Source organism: Protomyctophum parallelum, assembly GCF_964188405.1.
Source record: "Protomyctophum parallelum genome assembly, chromosome: 7".
NCBI classification, from domain to species: Eukaryota; Metazoa; Chordata; class Actinopteri; order Myctophiformes; family Myctophidae; genus Protomyctophum; species Protomyctophum parallelum.
Window position 1 is genome coordinate 35,555,405 of NC_139705.1, and position 17,500 is coordinate 35,572,904.

General features: G+C 44.1%; 1 protein-coding gene across 2 annotated transcripts in view; it reads left to right on the plus strand.

The window, feature by feature from the left end:
• agrn (agrin) overlaps positions 1-17,500 on the plus strand; it is a 346,246-nt gene that overhangs the window by 124,033 nt on the left and 204,713 nt on the right. For both annotated transcript variants that reach the window (XM_083770140.1, XM_083770141.1), the window contains exon 3: positions 8,739-8,780. In XM_083770140.1, coding sequence (XP_083626266.1) covers positions 8,739-8,780 — 42 coding nt within the window. The remainder of the gene's footprint in view (positions 1-8,738; positions 8,781-17,500) is intronic.

Genomic DNA, 17,500 nt, shown 5'->3' on the forward strand with positions numbered 1-17,500 from the left:
TATATTATTGGTGAAGAAGTCCTGGAAATGACGTAACGATCATCCCCATATGGGCTGTGATCTGGCCTCGTCCTGAACGTCACCGGAGTCACCGGAGGACATCATCATGATGTCATCATGACGTCATTTGGCTTGCTGGGAAGGGAAAATATTGTGCTTTTTATTACTCTGCTACAATTATTTATTTGACAAGACAGCTTTAGGTACTAGTTATGTGCAGACATAAATGTATACAAAACATACATTAACCACTTAGCATCACATCACCTTGTGACACGTCAAGACTTTTACTTGAAATACGTATTTCTGTACATGTGGTATTTATTAGTAAAAGACACTTTGAGTATTTCCTCTAGCGCTGATGGCCGGCTGATGTCCCCCTCCAAAGTGGGATTTGCTTTGAACTGTGGGATAAAATAGCCCTATTAAATGCCTTTAGAGGAGGGAAAAGGGCACTCCTGGGTACAGATATCAATCCCCTCAACCCCCATCTAACTCCCTCCCTCACCACTCCCACCCACTGTCGGCAGTTATCGGCCTAAATTGTCTGGGGTAGTGTGGTGGGGGTCTTCAATCTCTCTCTCTCTCTCTCTCTCTCTCTCTCTCTCTCTCTCTCTCTCTCATGGTCACACTGGTGACACTTAACGTTTTAGACCCACAAAACGAGTGACCTTTGGGAGAAAGGGAACGTGCCACTTCACAGCTATTTCCTGGGCGTCCTGTGAGGGTTGTTGTTGTTCTGAGAGCTGCCTGCAGGAAAAAAAAAACATCTCTGTCTTGGAGGACCTGGCTCTGTCTTAACCCATCTAGACCTGACATCGAAATTAAAAAAATGTCTATTAAATCCTGACAGTTTTCTGAAATACCTCATGTTTCTATATCAGTGGTGCTCAGAAGCAAAGATTTGAGTTAAAAACGTTCGCTCGGAAAGAATATAAATTATATTCAAAGATTTGTGCCACATTTTCACGATATTTCAAAAATAGCAGACAAGTCCATAGCCGTGCTATGATCTTGTAGATCTGCTATTTTTCAACAGCTAAAGTAGCTAAGTAGTAGTAACATAATGCTTAAAACACCAAAAGGGGTTCCCGCCCAAAACAGGTTAACTCATCTGTCGCTCTCTTTTCTCCTCCTCCTCCCCAATGACAGTTTTCCCAGCAGTCCCTTGGATGCTTACAACTGTCACCACCAGCAGATTGAACCAAACCTTCTGCATCAGATTTAAAACTGTCCCCATCGCATCAGATTTAACACGCAGGTGTTCACCTGTACCTGACACTTGCTTCCCTTTGTTATTGCTGACTTATTCACAGGATTAGACAGAATACACACACATGCGCGCGCGCACACACATGCACGCATCTGTCACCAGTTATGAGTGTGTGAAAGGTGAAATGCACTCTTAACACTCCCAGAAACAAAGAATTACTCATGCAAGACTTTTGCAAAACGCTTTCCCTTTGGCTCCAGTCGCTCGTGGATTATAGCATCGCAAACAAAACTGTCACTAGGAGAGTTCTTAAATAAATTGGCTAGGCGGAACCCGATACAGCCATTTCCATGCTGCAAGGGTTGTGACAGTGATGTTCATTTATTTCTTTATTTGTGGTATTTATTAAAGCATGATGTTGTTCAGGGGATGAGGATTGCTCCTCTAAGTTATTCAGCATTATCTTTCTGTTCTAACTTTTCTGGCTTCTGAAAAGAATGACTCTGTAGTATGACAGTGTCCCATAAAACAGCTGATCTACAAGCTAACAACGCATTGCTATATATACGATGCACCGATAGCTTATAGATCAGTTGTTTTTTTGCAAGCCCTTGAGCTCTTTCCCGATTTTCTTTCTCTCTGTCTCTTTCTCTCAGACTGTGGCTGTGATGTTTTTCCAATCAATGAAGCCTCCAAAGCCCTGCTGCTATGTATTAGATCTTGATTAAAAGGAACACCTATTGGCCATCCTCAAACCTCTCTCTTTGTCTCACATTCTCTCCTTCCATGTCATCCTGACGGAAGGGGAAGTTCATTTGTAACCTCGCCATTTTAAGGAATCAATTTAATCCAGACAGATTCGATTAGATTTAAATACAAACTCAGTTTAGAACGCAGCCTAAACCTGACAGGGATTGAGCGAGCGAGTGGAGAAGTACATTTACTTAAGTACTGTACTTAAGTACAATTTGCATGTATTTTTATTTTTACTTTACTTGAGTATTTCCAATTTCCAATAGTACTTTTACTTCTACTCCACTATATGTAAGATCCAAATATTGTACTTTTATTCCACTACATTTATTTGAAAACTTTAGTTAGGGACTGATCGTTATTTATCCACCAGGGGGGGGTGGTGCAGATGTGATTTCATTTTTTTATTTTTCCTCATCCCCCCCCCAGCCTCCAAATATTTTTTCGGGACCCCCCCTCAGGGACTGGAAGAATATATATGACCCCCCCCCCCCCAAAACACCATAGACTATGTTTATTTTATATTCACACCAACAGTATAGCAGCATAAAGTAAACGCTGATCGTTTATTAGGCAGCGGCCGTCTGGGGTTCATTTGGTTCCATATCCGTCATTACATTATGGTCAACACTCAACACTGATGATATGCCATTGCATTCTTCCAACTAAAGATTTAAATATAGCATATGCAGACCTACAAGCTCAAAACAACACGCTGATGACGCGACACAAATTTGTGAGCTTAGATTGGCTATTTTTGAGGTGAGCCTCGTGCGTAAAGTCATTCTATAGCCAAGCTGCCAAGGCAGTGGGCACCCCTCGCCTCTGTGCCCAAGCCCAGGATGATGAAAATGAATGAATGCTAAATAAATATGTCACGCAGTCACATACCATAATACTACAGCGTCATACTCCACAGAGAAAAGCACAATTTGCGCAACACCAACGTTCAACTGCCTGCTCGGCTCATTTAGCCAGCCAGGCACCACCGAGTAGTGTAACTCTTTCTTTAATCTATTACAACCACATACGCAGACAAAAGTACATGGCACCGCGGACAAAACACAAGTAGGCTACTGTGACGCACACACCAACAATCCACCATTGCAATGCGAGTGCGCAAAGATGCACATGCAGCTGCTAGACCTAGAATGCCTGTGATCATTTAATTATACTTCGTAAATTTCCATGTACTGTACATACTGTATGTAACAACAAGAGCCGTTCTAGGGCTAGACAGCTGCATGCTTTTAGACCAGCCCTACCGTCAAACTGCCTAAACTGACCATGGAGAAGTTCACTGGAGATGTGAGTCAATGGCAAAGCTTTTGGAGTCAATTTGAGACAGCAATAGACAAAAACACGAGTCTCAGTAAGTCTGATAAATTCACATATTTAAAGTGAGTATTCTTAAGTGGCACAGCGGCTATAGTCGCGGGATTGGCTTTATCAGACCAGAATTATGACAATGCCATTAAAATGCTAGGCAGGCTGCATGTCGCGCGTAATTGTAGAACGCAGGGCATTCACTCTGAAGAGTGCGGGCGCAGACACCACAAAACAGTTTGCAACCAAACAGCCAGTCAATATACAGCGCATGATAGACGCGCCGACCACGGCAACGGCAGACAGGCTGACCACAGTGTTGCAGATGCAGTTAGTAGTGTAGCAAGCAACTCTGACAATAGTATACTGCAGACAGCTACCATTAAGGATAGATGCACCAACGCAAAGCCAAGTAGCCAGGTGCCTATCAGATGGGGGTAGCACCGGTAGCACCCGCATTTTCATTAAAGAGGATATTTCCAGAGCTGGGTTTCACCGAGACACCTCACACCACCGCAACAGCGGTGCTGTCAACCTGCTGCTCCTCGCCTTCCTCCTCTCTGACCGACAACACTGGCGCTTGGCTCTTGCTGTTGGCCCGCAATTCAAACATTGCGGTTCATAGCTTGAAACATTTTTCACTTTTTCTACGGGAAATGTTATGAACGCAGAATCAATCTGTCCCGCGCTGTTTTGAAATGGCTACAAGTCAGACGGGGCAAACTACATCAGCGGCCGGGGGAGGGACCTTTGGTGGTAGAACAGATATACAAGCTAACAACGTGTCACCAAGCAACACGTTGTTAGCTTGTAGATCTGTTCTATTTGCGCAGTTGCGCACACATGGAAGATACCAAGTACACTCGCCACACAGGGTAAACTTTATATAGATAGGAGTAAAACTCTATGAAAAACAAAATAATCAAAACCTTTTTTAAATACAAAATTCAGCGAAATAAAGTTGTACAACCTCCCCCAAGCCAAAATAAAAATAAACATATCCCCCCCTCAGGCTCAAAAAATTGTTTAATGACCCCCCCCTTTTTTGCACCATACCAACCTTTGATAAATAACGATCAGTCCCTTACTAGTTACTTATATATAGTAACCACTTCAGCCCTATATTAATTTCGGCCTTTTCAAAATAGACGATCTACAAGCTCACAATGTGTAGCAATGCGACACATTGTGAGCTTGCAGATCTGCTATTTTCAAAAGATTTTTATACATTTGAATGTTCCATTTCAAGAACATTCTGCACAATGAGTAGGCTACTTTAACTTTTGGTACTTTTAGTACATTTAGAATTCCTGACTATTTTACTCGTAACAGAGTATTTCTACATTGCAGTATTGATGGTTTTACTCAAGTAAAACAGTAAAAGAGTACTTCTTTTCTCTGAGTTAAATTGACACTCGGGATCTTGCTGTGTTGGAGGACAGCTGGATGGAGTGGGGCGTGGGGGAAGGTTGTGTAGAATCTCTGATTAGCTATTTCCATTGTCACAGTGTGGAGAGACGCATGTCCAATTGTCCACGCACATGCATGCACGCGCGCCAATCCCGTTATAGGAGAGATCACATACATATTTACGCTCTATAATCTCAGGCAGATGCTTAAATGTCACGGTCAGACATATATCGACCTATAGAAGATTTGGGTTGAATGATCGCCGTCTTGTGACGTTTGTGCACGAACGAACAAACGAATGCACGCACACAGACACACACACTGTGACACACACACACACACACACACACTCAGGGACGCAGACTGTGTCTGGTGGAGGGAGATGGAGCGATATGTTTATGGGAAGACCTTATCTCGTCCTTTGCTTATGGAAATGAGAAGAAATTGCTTTGGTTTATCTAAACGTCTCCGTTCATCATTCTGTGTGGTGGTGGCTCTATGAAGCACCTGGCTGTGTTTGCTTTTTGTGTGTGTGTGTGTGTGTGTGTGTGTGTGTGTGTGTCTCTCTCTGTGTAAATGTACACACTCTAGTGGCGTATACATGTGAGGGAGTGTGACAGAGGGTGTGTGTTTTGTGTTAATGGCGTACCTACGCTTGCCTACATTCCCCTCGTGTGCTCTCACCAGCACATTGCCTTTTATTTTTCTATTTTTCTAAAATCCTCCCAGATGGAAATCAGTTACTGTCATGACTGACTGGAAAACAGCCTCAGTCGACACTTCATTATTCAACCTCTACACCAGCCTCTCCTCTCCACTCCTCTCTCTGTCTCACTCTCTCTCTCTGTCTCACTCTCCCTCTCTCTCTCTCTCTCTCTCTCTCTCTCTCTCTCTCCCCCTCCTCTCTCTCCTCTCTCTCTCTCTCTCTCTCTCTCCCCCTCCTCTCTCTCCTCTCTCTCTCTCTTACTCCTTCTCTCTTCTCTCTGCTTCTCTCTCTCTTTCTCTCGCATCGCTCCCGCAAGCCGCCGGTGTTGACAAGTAATTTTAAGTGAGCCTAAATTTAAAGCTGGGCTGCGTGACGTGTCGGGATGCCGATGGGTTGCTGTTGTGTTTTGGCGAAGGAGGCGAGCCGCGAGAGTGCAGAGAGAAGGAGTGGTTGCTCGGCTGGCGTCGATGATTATGGAGCCGCGGCTTTATAAACTAAACTAAACTAAACTAAACAACACAAGGGACAAAAGTGTTAGCCAAGTAAATGACGTGATGTGTTTTTGGCTGATTTAAAATAGCCATTTTCGCCCTCTCTGTGTGCAGACGGGAGACAACTGAGGTGGGGGTGGGTAGTGGGTGGGGGGTGTTTGCTATGCTGCGGGCGTCGCAGACAGCCAGCTCGCCGGGTCTCTGCTTAGTGTCTGCGACCGGAAAAGCGCAGATGGTGTTGGAGTTGGAGGTTGGGCGGGGGGGGGGGGGGGGCCAACCGGGCACTGCACTGTGCGCCGAGCCAGTTTCATCCTGTCCGCGGCAAAGCATTTCGCTCTGTTAACCTCACGGACAACCCCCCCTCTGTTACCTCTGTTACCCAGCATGCCTCTGTCACACACTTAACCCACACACACACACACACACACACACACACATGCTCGTCTAACCCCATGTCCTCCTCCATGTGACATGCATCTGTTGCTGGTGGCCGGGTTGGTCTGGTTCGGGTGATTTGAGTTTGAATCTGTGCTCTTATAATGATATACATCTTGCTATCCCGTGAACATCGGTTTAACTCAGTGTGAAAATGTATCCCTGAGGGTGACTGCACGGGACTATACATTCTAGTGTAGCCTACTTTTTTATTTTTCCCTCCAAAGCATTTTCCGACAAATGTTAGTGTGAGGTTGAGGTTATGCATAGTTAGGGCTATAGTATAGGTTTAGGCATAGTTTTTGTCAGGTTACGGTTAGGGTTAAGGTTAGGTTTTTTTGTGAGGTTCAAGATGGAGTGCCGTGACACCCTAAATCATCATGTCTTATTGTTATATAAGGAGGTATAATATTTTCAAAAAATTACAATATTTGTTAAAATGTTGTTTTTATGTAGGCACGCCCACCAGTTCATTAAGTATGCCTGGTGGGTGGTGATGGGTGGTGATCCACCTGAAACACAGCTGTAGTTGTATGATAAAGGGAGAGGGGTTAGGGGAGGGGCTGATAGTGTGATGTCACTATATTACTGTTTATTTCATTGGCCCGTTTGACTGTCAAGGGTTCAGCCTCCAGGAAGAAACCCTAAATAAAAAGTTAATACATCATTGCACATAAAAACGACTCCAGGGTGTCTAATGAAGTACTGTCACCTCATAGACACATGACAAACTGGAAAAATAAAAACAATTGTGGCACTCCACTCCAGGTTTAGTCATAGTTTTTTGTGGCGAAAGCATAAGAAAACAGTTGAAACCAGGGAAGAATAACTGCCAATCACAGTGACTACTGGCCAATCACTGTGGGTCTTCGTTAGGCTGTGTAGAAAGGAACAACGCGGTCAGAGCAGAGAGATAGCACACTCATTAGCTTCAGGCAGCACTACTTCAACCAGTCAACCAGTCGATATCCTACCTGACACCTACCAGAATGTCTCAATGGAAGAGTAGGAATACCTCTCCTCTAACCACAGCAGATGTACTAGTTCATTGTATTGTAATTAACATTCTCTACTATTCAGATTGGTCATAATGTTTTATTCTGTAAAATACGCTCCAGATTGGACCTCAAACTCATGCCTCTCCTCGGAGCGTCAGTCCAGATTGAATCACCTGACACAGGGGAGGTCATGTTTAACAGTCTCCAGGACACTGGCGCCGTTTATGTCATTATCCGCATGGTGTTAGTGGGAGAGAAACGTCATGTCATTTGATACAATAGGGGGGAAGCAATGATTGATTCAGCATTTTGTTTTGGGGCGGGCCGGCGGGGGGGACTGAAAAAAAGAATAGGCCTATAGTTGCTGTAAATGGTGACTGAAGGGAAACAAATATCTGTAGTTATGTAGTTATTATTTAGTCACAAGCTTGTATTTTCGCTACTCTTGCACTGCATGTTTGTAAGACGAAGTAGGGCTTCCTTTAAGGAAAAACAAAACAGAAAAACAATATGGAGATAATAGGTTTCTGCCCGACAGCAACAGTATCAGTCATCGAACCATACACTGGTACCTGTCATCACTGTTTTCTTTTTTTAAGACGAGACCCATCTTTTTTTTCATAATAATAACTGCAAAGTGCTCCGCTCCAGTCCCCAGGTCTCATTTTTCTGTCACCATGTGTGAATTGTCTCTGTGGGTTGGGAAAGAGGACATCATAAGAGAACAAAACAAAAGACAAAACGACATCGTCTGTGCTATCTGTGAAAAACTGTCCCCCCTGCTGATTATCTCAGTGGGGTTCCTCCTGGACTCAGACACACCATTAGAGGATGTTTCACACTCACACAAGCAGTGGTGGAAGAAGTACTCAAGTAAAAGCAATACCACAATATAAAGATACTGTTACAAAGCAAAGGGCTTCCATTAAAAATCTGGCATCGAAATAAGCTCCCCGTAAGTTTTCAAAATATAAATCTTTCAGAAATTGCAAGCTCGCAAGAAGATGCTTTGTGAACTTTTTGAATATCTTAAGTATCAAATTGGGCTTAATGTGTTAATAATTTAATTCTGCAAAGTAACAAAGCAAAGTGTATAATTGCTGTGAAATGAGCTGTGAAATAATTGCAGCGGATTAAAAAGTACAATATTTGCCTCTGAGATGTAGTGTATTATAGGTTTAAAGTATATAAAAATGGAATCACTGGAAATTTTAATTAACTGCAGTACTTGGGTAAATATATACTTTGTTACTTTTCACCACTGCACCAAAGCACGACGTCTATTTCTTTCCTATCTTTTTTTTGGAGAAACTCAATTATTTGGCCGTCACCCATGGGACCTCCGTGATTCTACCCACCCCCCCCCCAAACTAAAATGCTATTTCTCTGTGTTTTATCTCTTCCAGACAAGCCTCCTCACGTCTTCACGCCAGCCCAGCCTGCAGATGGTAAGTCCTCAGTGAATCTCTTCATGAGCGCCAGTGTTTTGTGTGGCGAACCGTCTGCAAATAATGACCTCAGGGCCCCCGGAGCTGCTGCCTTTGAAGTGGGCAGCCGGGGCTCTGCTCTGGGGGGCTGTGCACATCCTCAGCCTGCCTACGGTGTTGCTGCTGCCTCGCTTCACTATCTGTATAGCAGTGTGTTTCCCAGCCTGTGGGAAACACACTTTTTCTTTACAAGTGGGCCCCCAATTTATAATTCTAAGGTTGTTATGTTCATTTTAATTCATGTAAAAAAATATCTTTCATTGTGATACCGATGATTATTATGTACTCTATGTTGGTTCCATTGATCCAAGCCGGAACTCAGCCGATACGATTGATCATCAAAAGGAAAATGCTCAGATAAATGCGTGCAGCCCCACCCTTCTGGCTACTTAGCACGGCAGGCTGTCGTGTTAAGTGGTCAGATGTGTGGGCTCACTGGGCTGCGAACGCTTTCGCGAGTGGGCCCTGATGCAGAAAGGGTTGGGAACTGCTGTTGCGGCCAGGTGCTGTGCACAAGCCACTGCTGTGGCTTGTCTTCGGATGACTTCTTGATTTGATGTGTTTCAAACCACACTGGGCTGTACAAGTATTGCATATTGCATATTGTATATTGCGGTGGGACATGCATTCCCAACTTGTATCTGATTGTAGAGGGGAAAATGTGAGGGCCAAGGATAGACCTCTGGGGGACACCAGCCAATTAAATAGGGGGTTTAAGTGGTTAATTCCATCATTGATGTAACGTATTGCAGCTCACAGTTCTCAGATGGCTGCTCCAGATAGCTGAACTTGGGCCTCTCATGGTCCGTTGATATCCAACCACCATCGATCTTTCCCATGCAGATCTTGACTTGCCCCATCGTTGACTCTCTGTAAGATTATTCTGCAGCTGGGGCATGTCACAGCAAACCCTCATCTCTGTGTGTCAACAATTAACTGCAGCACGAGGAATCACGGCAGCCTGGTTTATGCATCTCTTTGTCTGTGCGTTCTTGACAGTATGAGTGGCAGTCTTGTCAAGCGTCAGTTACTGCGATCCGAGCGTCTCAAAGAACCGAGTGGATCCGATCACCAGAGCAAAGATCTTGCTACTAGAACTCTACTGTAATCGTCTTTGCATCTGTGCACTCCGTCCATGTAGTTACAAGATGTTGGAAGATACTCAGTCCCTCCATGCACCATTGTGCAGGCTGCAAATGAGCAGTGGTGGAAGAACTACTAGAATGTTTACTTAAGTCAAAGTAGCAATATAACAATATCGTTGCCTGTCGGGAACGAAACCCCTTTTTGTGTTTATTTTTTATTTTTTTAATGACTGTCCTACTTGATTTGACTTGAGTATAAAATACAAAAGCATAGCAACAAAATAAAAGTAGGCAACTAGCAATGCGTTGTGAGCTTTTAGATCTGCTATTTCCAAAAGGGTCAACCTATAAAATAGGAGTAGCATTTTAAAGTCTAAAAGGTGAAGTAAAAGTAAAGTAAACATACCTCAACATAGTACATAAATAGTTAGAGTTACGTTCCACCACGGGACTCAGACCCACATGTCTGATGGACTTTTTGTTGTTTCCGGAATGTTGTTCCCAGTCTGTGCTCATTGTATTGAGGCGGGCGAGGTGAGGTGAGGCTCTGTCAGACCAGGCTGACGGGTGGAAGCGTGTCAGAACTCATTGTATTGAGGCGGGCAAGGCGAGCGAGGTGAGGTGAGGCTCTGTCAGACCAGGCTGACGGGTGGAAGCGTGTCAGAACACTGCTAATTTGTTTCTCTATCCTTTTGTGGAGGGGAAAAAAACCCAACAACAGAAACTCTCTGCCACCCATTGAACTCCTCGTCCTCTCTCTGTGGGTGAGATGCTTGCGTAAGCTTCTGCTGAGTCTACAAACAGTTGGCAAGGAAAAACAACATGGGTACAGAGTGCAGGCGCTCGTTTGGAGCTCTGTGTACTCGGGAAGGGCAACAAGCCTTGCCTTGATAACTTCAAAACCTCCTCCCAAAGGAAAGTAACTAAGTGTATTATAGTGTTATAACTTAAAGGACAACTTTTTTTTTTTAATTTGCTGCTTTCTTTCGTTTTTGACAAGGTGGCGGGGGCATTCAAACAGGTGGCTAAATATGTATTTTAAGGAAATTTCTTTATTGTTATTTACTATAGTCCTACACCTACTAGACTCCAGGAAATTAGGCCACAAAAAGATCACAGGATCTACTGAATGTGAAGGAGGATACTAGGGATGCCATACTGAGGATCTACTGAATGTGAAGGAGGATACTAGGGGGATGCCATACTGATGATCTACTGAATGTGAAGGAGGATACTAGGGGGATGCCATACTGAGGATCTAGTGAATGTGAAGGAGGATACTAGGGGGATGCCATACTGAGGATCTAGTGAATGTGAAGGAGGATACTAGGGGGATGCCATACGGAGGATCTAGTGAATGTGAAGGAGGATACTAGGGGGATGCCATACTGAGGATCTAGTGAATGTGAAGGAGGATACTAGGGGGATGCCATACTGAGGATCTAGTGAATGTGAAGGAGGATACTAGGGGGATGCCATACTGAGGATCTAGTGAATGTGAAGGAGGATACTAGGGGGATGCCATACTGAGGATCTACTGAATGTGAAGGAGGATACTAGGGGGATGCCATACTGAGGATCTACTGAATGTGAAGGAGGATACTAGGGGGATGCCATACTGAGGATCTACTACTGAATGTGAAGGAGGATACTAGGGGGATGCCATACTGAGGATCTAGTGAATGTGAAGGAGGATACTAGGGGGATGCCATACTGAGGATCTAGTGAATGTGAAGGAGGATACTAGGGGGATGCCATACTGTGCGTCGTAGGCTCAATATGTCAGTTTGTCACCTCCCATTCTGTTGGAGTGATGGATGCTGACGCCTCATCTGTTATAAGAGCCTAATGCTGGAAGGGGGTGCGTTTACAGCCTATACCTTTGATAATCTGGATGTGAGACATTTTCAGCCGGCAAACCCTTCCAAAAGATGAGGTTGATATTCAAGCCTCTGTTTTGTGAAATCTGTGATGTGAAAAGATTTAATTAAGATTGGACGACTATAGTCATAATTAATTCTGCCTCTCTCAGAGTCTTTAGGCTTTAGTCTCGATGAACAAGGCTCCTGTAGAATAAATTACAGGCGCCATGTTTCCCCCATTGGGAGTGAGAGGGCATGGTTTGTGGCATAGTGCTAGTTTCCCCCAGTGGGAGTGAGAGGGCTTGGTTTTTAGCATACAGTAGTGCTAGTTTGCTGAGAGCTGACAGAAGGGGAAAGTTTTGGCCACTTCTTAGATTGACAGGGACGTTTGCCGAGGATGTCAGTGAGCCCGCAAGCACTCTCTGCAAACAGCCCTAAATTCTAGATCAAATCACACTTCAATTGAGATATTTGTTTTGTCTGCTGATGCCGGGTCTCGTTCCCAAAGGGCAGTGGTGGAAGAAGTAAATGTTTTACTTGCTATACTTTTAAAAGTAGCAATACCACCATATACAAGTAAAAGGTATAAATTTAATATATTTTGTAATAATAATAATCAAAATCTGCAAAGTAACTATTAACTAAAGCGGTGCAATAATTGTAGTGGACTAAAAAGTACAATATTTATCTCTGAGTAGGATATTATAGTAGTATAGATTAGATATAAAAGAAAATTAAATACTCAAAGTAAAGAAAAATACGTTGTACCCAAGTGCAGTACTTGAGTAATTAAAATGTGGTACTTTTCCACTACTTTTGAGGGGGGACTGTTGTGGTGAAAAGGTAGCAAATTTAAGAATCGAGTACGATCAGCGCCACTGATTGCCATGATTGTGTGAGAAGACGGCTATATTCGTGGGAGGCATGCAACCTCAGCAGCATCCCCAGACCCCAGCGGGGTTCCTCTCTCTTGGAGTTGCCAGCCTGTCTCAGATCATGTCATGACAAACCTTCAGTCGCCAGCGGTTATAGAGCAATGGAACGTTTGTCTGATATATAATACATATAATACCGGAAACGCTCTCACCTGCTCCCCGCAGCCACCTCATGAATGATTGACACGTTTGACAAGCGTGACACAGAAGTGTCAAGTGCTGAACTCACATGTGGCCCTTCACTAGCGCTATTAGAGCTACAATCTGGATATTATATTCTAATGACTAAAACATGATTTTATCAGTCTGTAACTCTGTATTGTAGAGCAGGTATAAACAGCACATCTGCAGTGGTTGGAGGTGGTCTCCCTACTCTTGCATTGCGATTGTTGGGTAGGACACTGACTGGTTGACAATGTCAATGCCAAGTTATTTGAAGCAGACAGAGCACGTATTGTAGTCTGGACATTTTAGTATTATCTCTCTCCACTGGGAGAGGAACACAACTGTCATAAAACTTCGCAATTGTAACTTTAATGTTCTCTGTAATAATGTTTCTTTGACATTCACTTAACAAGCCGTTCTAAACTGTTTGCACAAACACCATTTTACTTGGACAAGGATGCTGACAGCTGAATGCTAGAAGGGACTGTACATTAATCAAACATTGTTTGGCGACTCCGTTTCCAAAGTCCAATGCTCTACTGTACTGTCGAGTATTGTATTATAATCCCTCCAAGCTGCAAATTGTGCTTGGTGCGTTGGCTATGGCCAAAACAACACAACTGTCTTATTATCAGGAGAAGACAGGCAGTAATGCGTGCGTCCTGAGCTGAGTGACTGCCACTTTGAGCCTTCAAAGGGAGCGACTAATTAAAGGCTGCCTTGTGACTTTGTCACTTCTTCTTTTCTTTTTTTTTTGCACTGGTGATTAGAGGACCATGGTTGGGCGGGATCCGTCAGCTAATTGTGGGTGGTGCATGCCGTAAATATCATCTAAGCCTTTTGCAAGTGTTTGCGGTGGAACGTGCGTTTGCGACGTCGCCCGAGGTTCTCCCATTCTGCTCGACGATTACAAATCACTCTCCTGCTTCCATGAAAAGTAACTCTCCCACATGAACTCATCAACACTGGTTCAGAGACAGCTTGGCTGTTTAAAAATGCAGATTTCTCGCCTGTGATTTCCAGTAATTAAGAATCCGGGAGCAGAGTGTCCTTGCCGCCGAGGACAAGTTCAGTGAAACAAGAGCCCCCCCACCAATGCTCTTTGGAACAGATTTGACTAATAGCAGAGCTATATTAGCCCCTTGGCGCCCCAGCATCTTATAAACAGACCACTCCCTCCCTCCCTTCCACATCACTACTGCCATACATCTCCAAGACAGGGGCACGCTGTCGTATTTGGGCCATCTCTAATTGTTCCACTAATCTGCCCGGCGCTAAATGACCCGGAGAAACTCTGTCCCCTTGGGCAGGCTTAGCCCGCTTATTGGAGACTGGAGACTTTTATGTTTTGCTTGGCACATAAAAAAACCCCACACGCACACAGGCTGCTGATGGAAAGCCTACAGAACTATTGAAAATGTAATTAAGGTCCAGCAGTAGCTTTTAAACGGTTGACTAGTGCAGAAACAAACTGCGCCTTCAGACAGCCAAAACTTCCATACATTGGAAATGAGCGCTTCGATCGATAAGCGTGGTGCACACTCTCTCTCTTTTGGAGACGGGAAAATTCAAAGAAAGACAAAAATGAGCTGCCTCACTGCCTACCATTTCTCATTTTCCCCCGGGAGAGCAGCTGTGTTCCGGTGTTTGTTTGGAAAACAGGCCAATGGAGACCTCTCCCCGAATCATTTGTCAGAGCAATTTCATCTGTCGTTGCTAGTCCAATCACGCTCAATTACTGGCTGAGCCGACCGCGGCAGCCATTTCACACGGACTCATACTGACTTTGCCATCCAGTCATTTTTATCATAAAGCCATCTAATTTAATACTAATAATAAAAAAGGGAAGCAAAGAATCTTTTCACAAACAGCTTTTGCAAACAAGCTGGCCTATGGGGCGAGTGATTGAGCAATTATCAGGAACACATTCAGCAAGCCCCCGGTGGGACTTTCTGTTCCCGGCATCGTTCAGCCGGATGGCTGTGAGACCATTAGAAGTATTCTTTACTACTATGTCTCTCTCTCTCTCTCTCTCTCTCTCTCTCTCTCTCTCTCTCACATACTCCAAACTTCAGAACTGGTAAGAGTTCATCCCTTCCTGTCTGGAAGCATAAAACAACACACCCAACACTATCAAACGCTACTTCACCACGCTCCCACTGATGAATATTCATTATTAAAATATTAATAATAACAGTCTGAAAACCAGCTGTTTCTCTCCAATTAAAGCTCCTTGAGATCGGCTGTTTTGCCAATAAGTTGTTGCCTTTTTTTTGTTAAATGAATGACCCAGTAAAACATGTGAAAAACAAGCATAAATAAATGAAAGGTATGCAAAAATACTGAGATTGGGTGTCCGGCCTAACCGTCCATTTCAGTCGCAATTGTCTATAGTCGATTTGCAACTGTACTGTGTTTTTTTGAGTGGTGCAACCACTCCCATTGACAGCCATGTGTGTGTGTCCCTGTGTCTGTCCCTGTCACTGTTGTGCAGAGTGTCACTGTTGTGCAGCCTAACACACAGACAGAGGCCAGGGAGGAGAGCTTGTACAGTACAGTACAGTACAGTACAGTACAGTACAGTACAGTACAGTACAGTACAGTACAGTACAGTACAGTACAGTACAGTACAGTACAGTACAGTACAGTACAGTACCACTCACTTCAGACGGGTCTGATTTCTTTTTATTATGTTGCGGCGAGTTGTTAGCTTGTAGAGGCTATTTTTAGTGAGCGTTCCCCCACAGAATAGAGATGCTGGGATTGAAGTAAGCTGAGATGAAGTTCCTGCCCATCAGCGTGGAGACTAGAGGAGTTCAACACCTCCATGGTGTCTGTCTTCCTGCCGCTCCGATAGACTGGAACTGTAGTCCCAGGTGGCCAGAAGGTGGCAACTCTGCAGCCCAGTCAATCACATGAAGCTCTGGCACACAGGAAACCTGCAGGGGCCACAGTTAAGACCAGATTCCACAAAATGTCTTCTAAGTGAGTTTTCTGAAATATTTCTATGTCAGTGGTGCTCAAACTTTTTTCATGTCAAGGACCCTGAATATTATATGCAATTGGCCGCCGACCCCCATCAGAAAATATGTTTTTTCAGGGACCCCCCAGTATAGGAAAGATTTTAATTAAAAATGTTCGCTGTGAAATAATGTATATTCAAAGATTTGCTAACTGTTTTTGGGGCGGGTGGGAAATGGCGGATCTACAAGCTCGTATAGCGTGGCACTCAGTGCTGCACTATGAGCTTGTATATCTGCTATTTTTCAACAGCTAAAGTTTAAAAGTAGGGTTAAAGTGGTTAAAAGCTAAGGTGACACAGATGCGTTCCAGGTCTTAATGGGTTAATGCCATGTTTGCATTTTGGTCATAGTTGAACACGAACCCCTTCAAATTACAGAACTCAATACAGCACCAATTAATGAATACTGCTTTAGCACATACTTTTTCAATGGTACAGTACAATGAAAAATGGTGCAGATTATGTATAAGCAATAATTGTTCTCACCCCGCTGCCGCTGCTGAGATAACACCTTGACAGCTGGAACTCCATGCTGGAAAGTTTGAAGCCTCGACTCATTAGACGCACAAAAAAACTCATCCCAAACGTTGTGCTAGTGTCGCTGTTTTATTTTACCCTTCACTGCGACGGAGGGAGGAGGCAATAAAAAAAACAACGCAGCACGTCTGTCTCCGAAATGCAACGTATGGAGTGACATGAGGGGGTGTTGTTACTCAGTGTCTCGTATCAGAGGCCCTTAAACCATTTACACGCTATATTGTTCGTTATGACAAAACAGCAATAATAGCCCATCTACAACGCGTCACATGGCAACATTCAGTCAGCTTCCACATCGACTGTTCGCGCTATTTTCAAACTTTTTGAAGATTTAGAATTTCTCGTGATAATGTGCATCCCACCTCTTCTGTAATTGTCTTTGCTCTGTGTTTGCACTCTACGAGTGAGCTGGTTCTCAGCAGTCCAAATTACAACATGTTACAATTACATCTATATGCAACTCTGAGAGTGGTACAAATGGAACCAAATGGACCCATAACTTAAGGGTCCAATTGGTTCCATTAAATTAGCACCAGCGATAAAAAGGTTGAAAGGGGGTTAATTAATGCTCTGCCCGGTCACTATTGAAGCAGCTCTAGAGTCCCGCACATCTTCATCTCCCTGTCACGTACATTAGGGTCAATTAGCATGTGCGAGTGGACCAACGTTGCTGTAAATGAGCTCTCGTGTTCTGTCCTCTGCGTGCCAACAGCCACGGCTCCATTCCGGTTGTCATTCATGTCTCTCTCATTAACGCGCCATCGAGTTATTTAAAACAAGGGCACTCACCGTTCTGCTCGACGCCCCGTGATGATGGGCAGACGCTAATTCAATTGTCGGGTGTGGTGATGTTGGAGAAAACTAGCAGCGTTTAGAAATGTGTAACCGGCGTCGCGGTCGCTAATGAAGGGGAAAGCGAGCTAAATGTGTCTGAGAAACAATATGGTTTTGTTGTGATAGGCTCTCCTTCTCCTAGTGAGTCACAGTCTAACGGTCTACACAGTGATAGGCTCTCCTTCTCCTAGTGAGTCACAGTCTAACGGTCTACACAGTGATAGGCTCTCCTTCTCCTAGT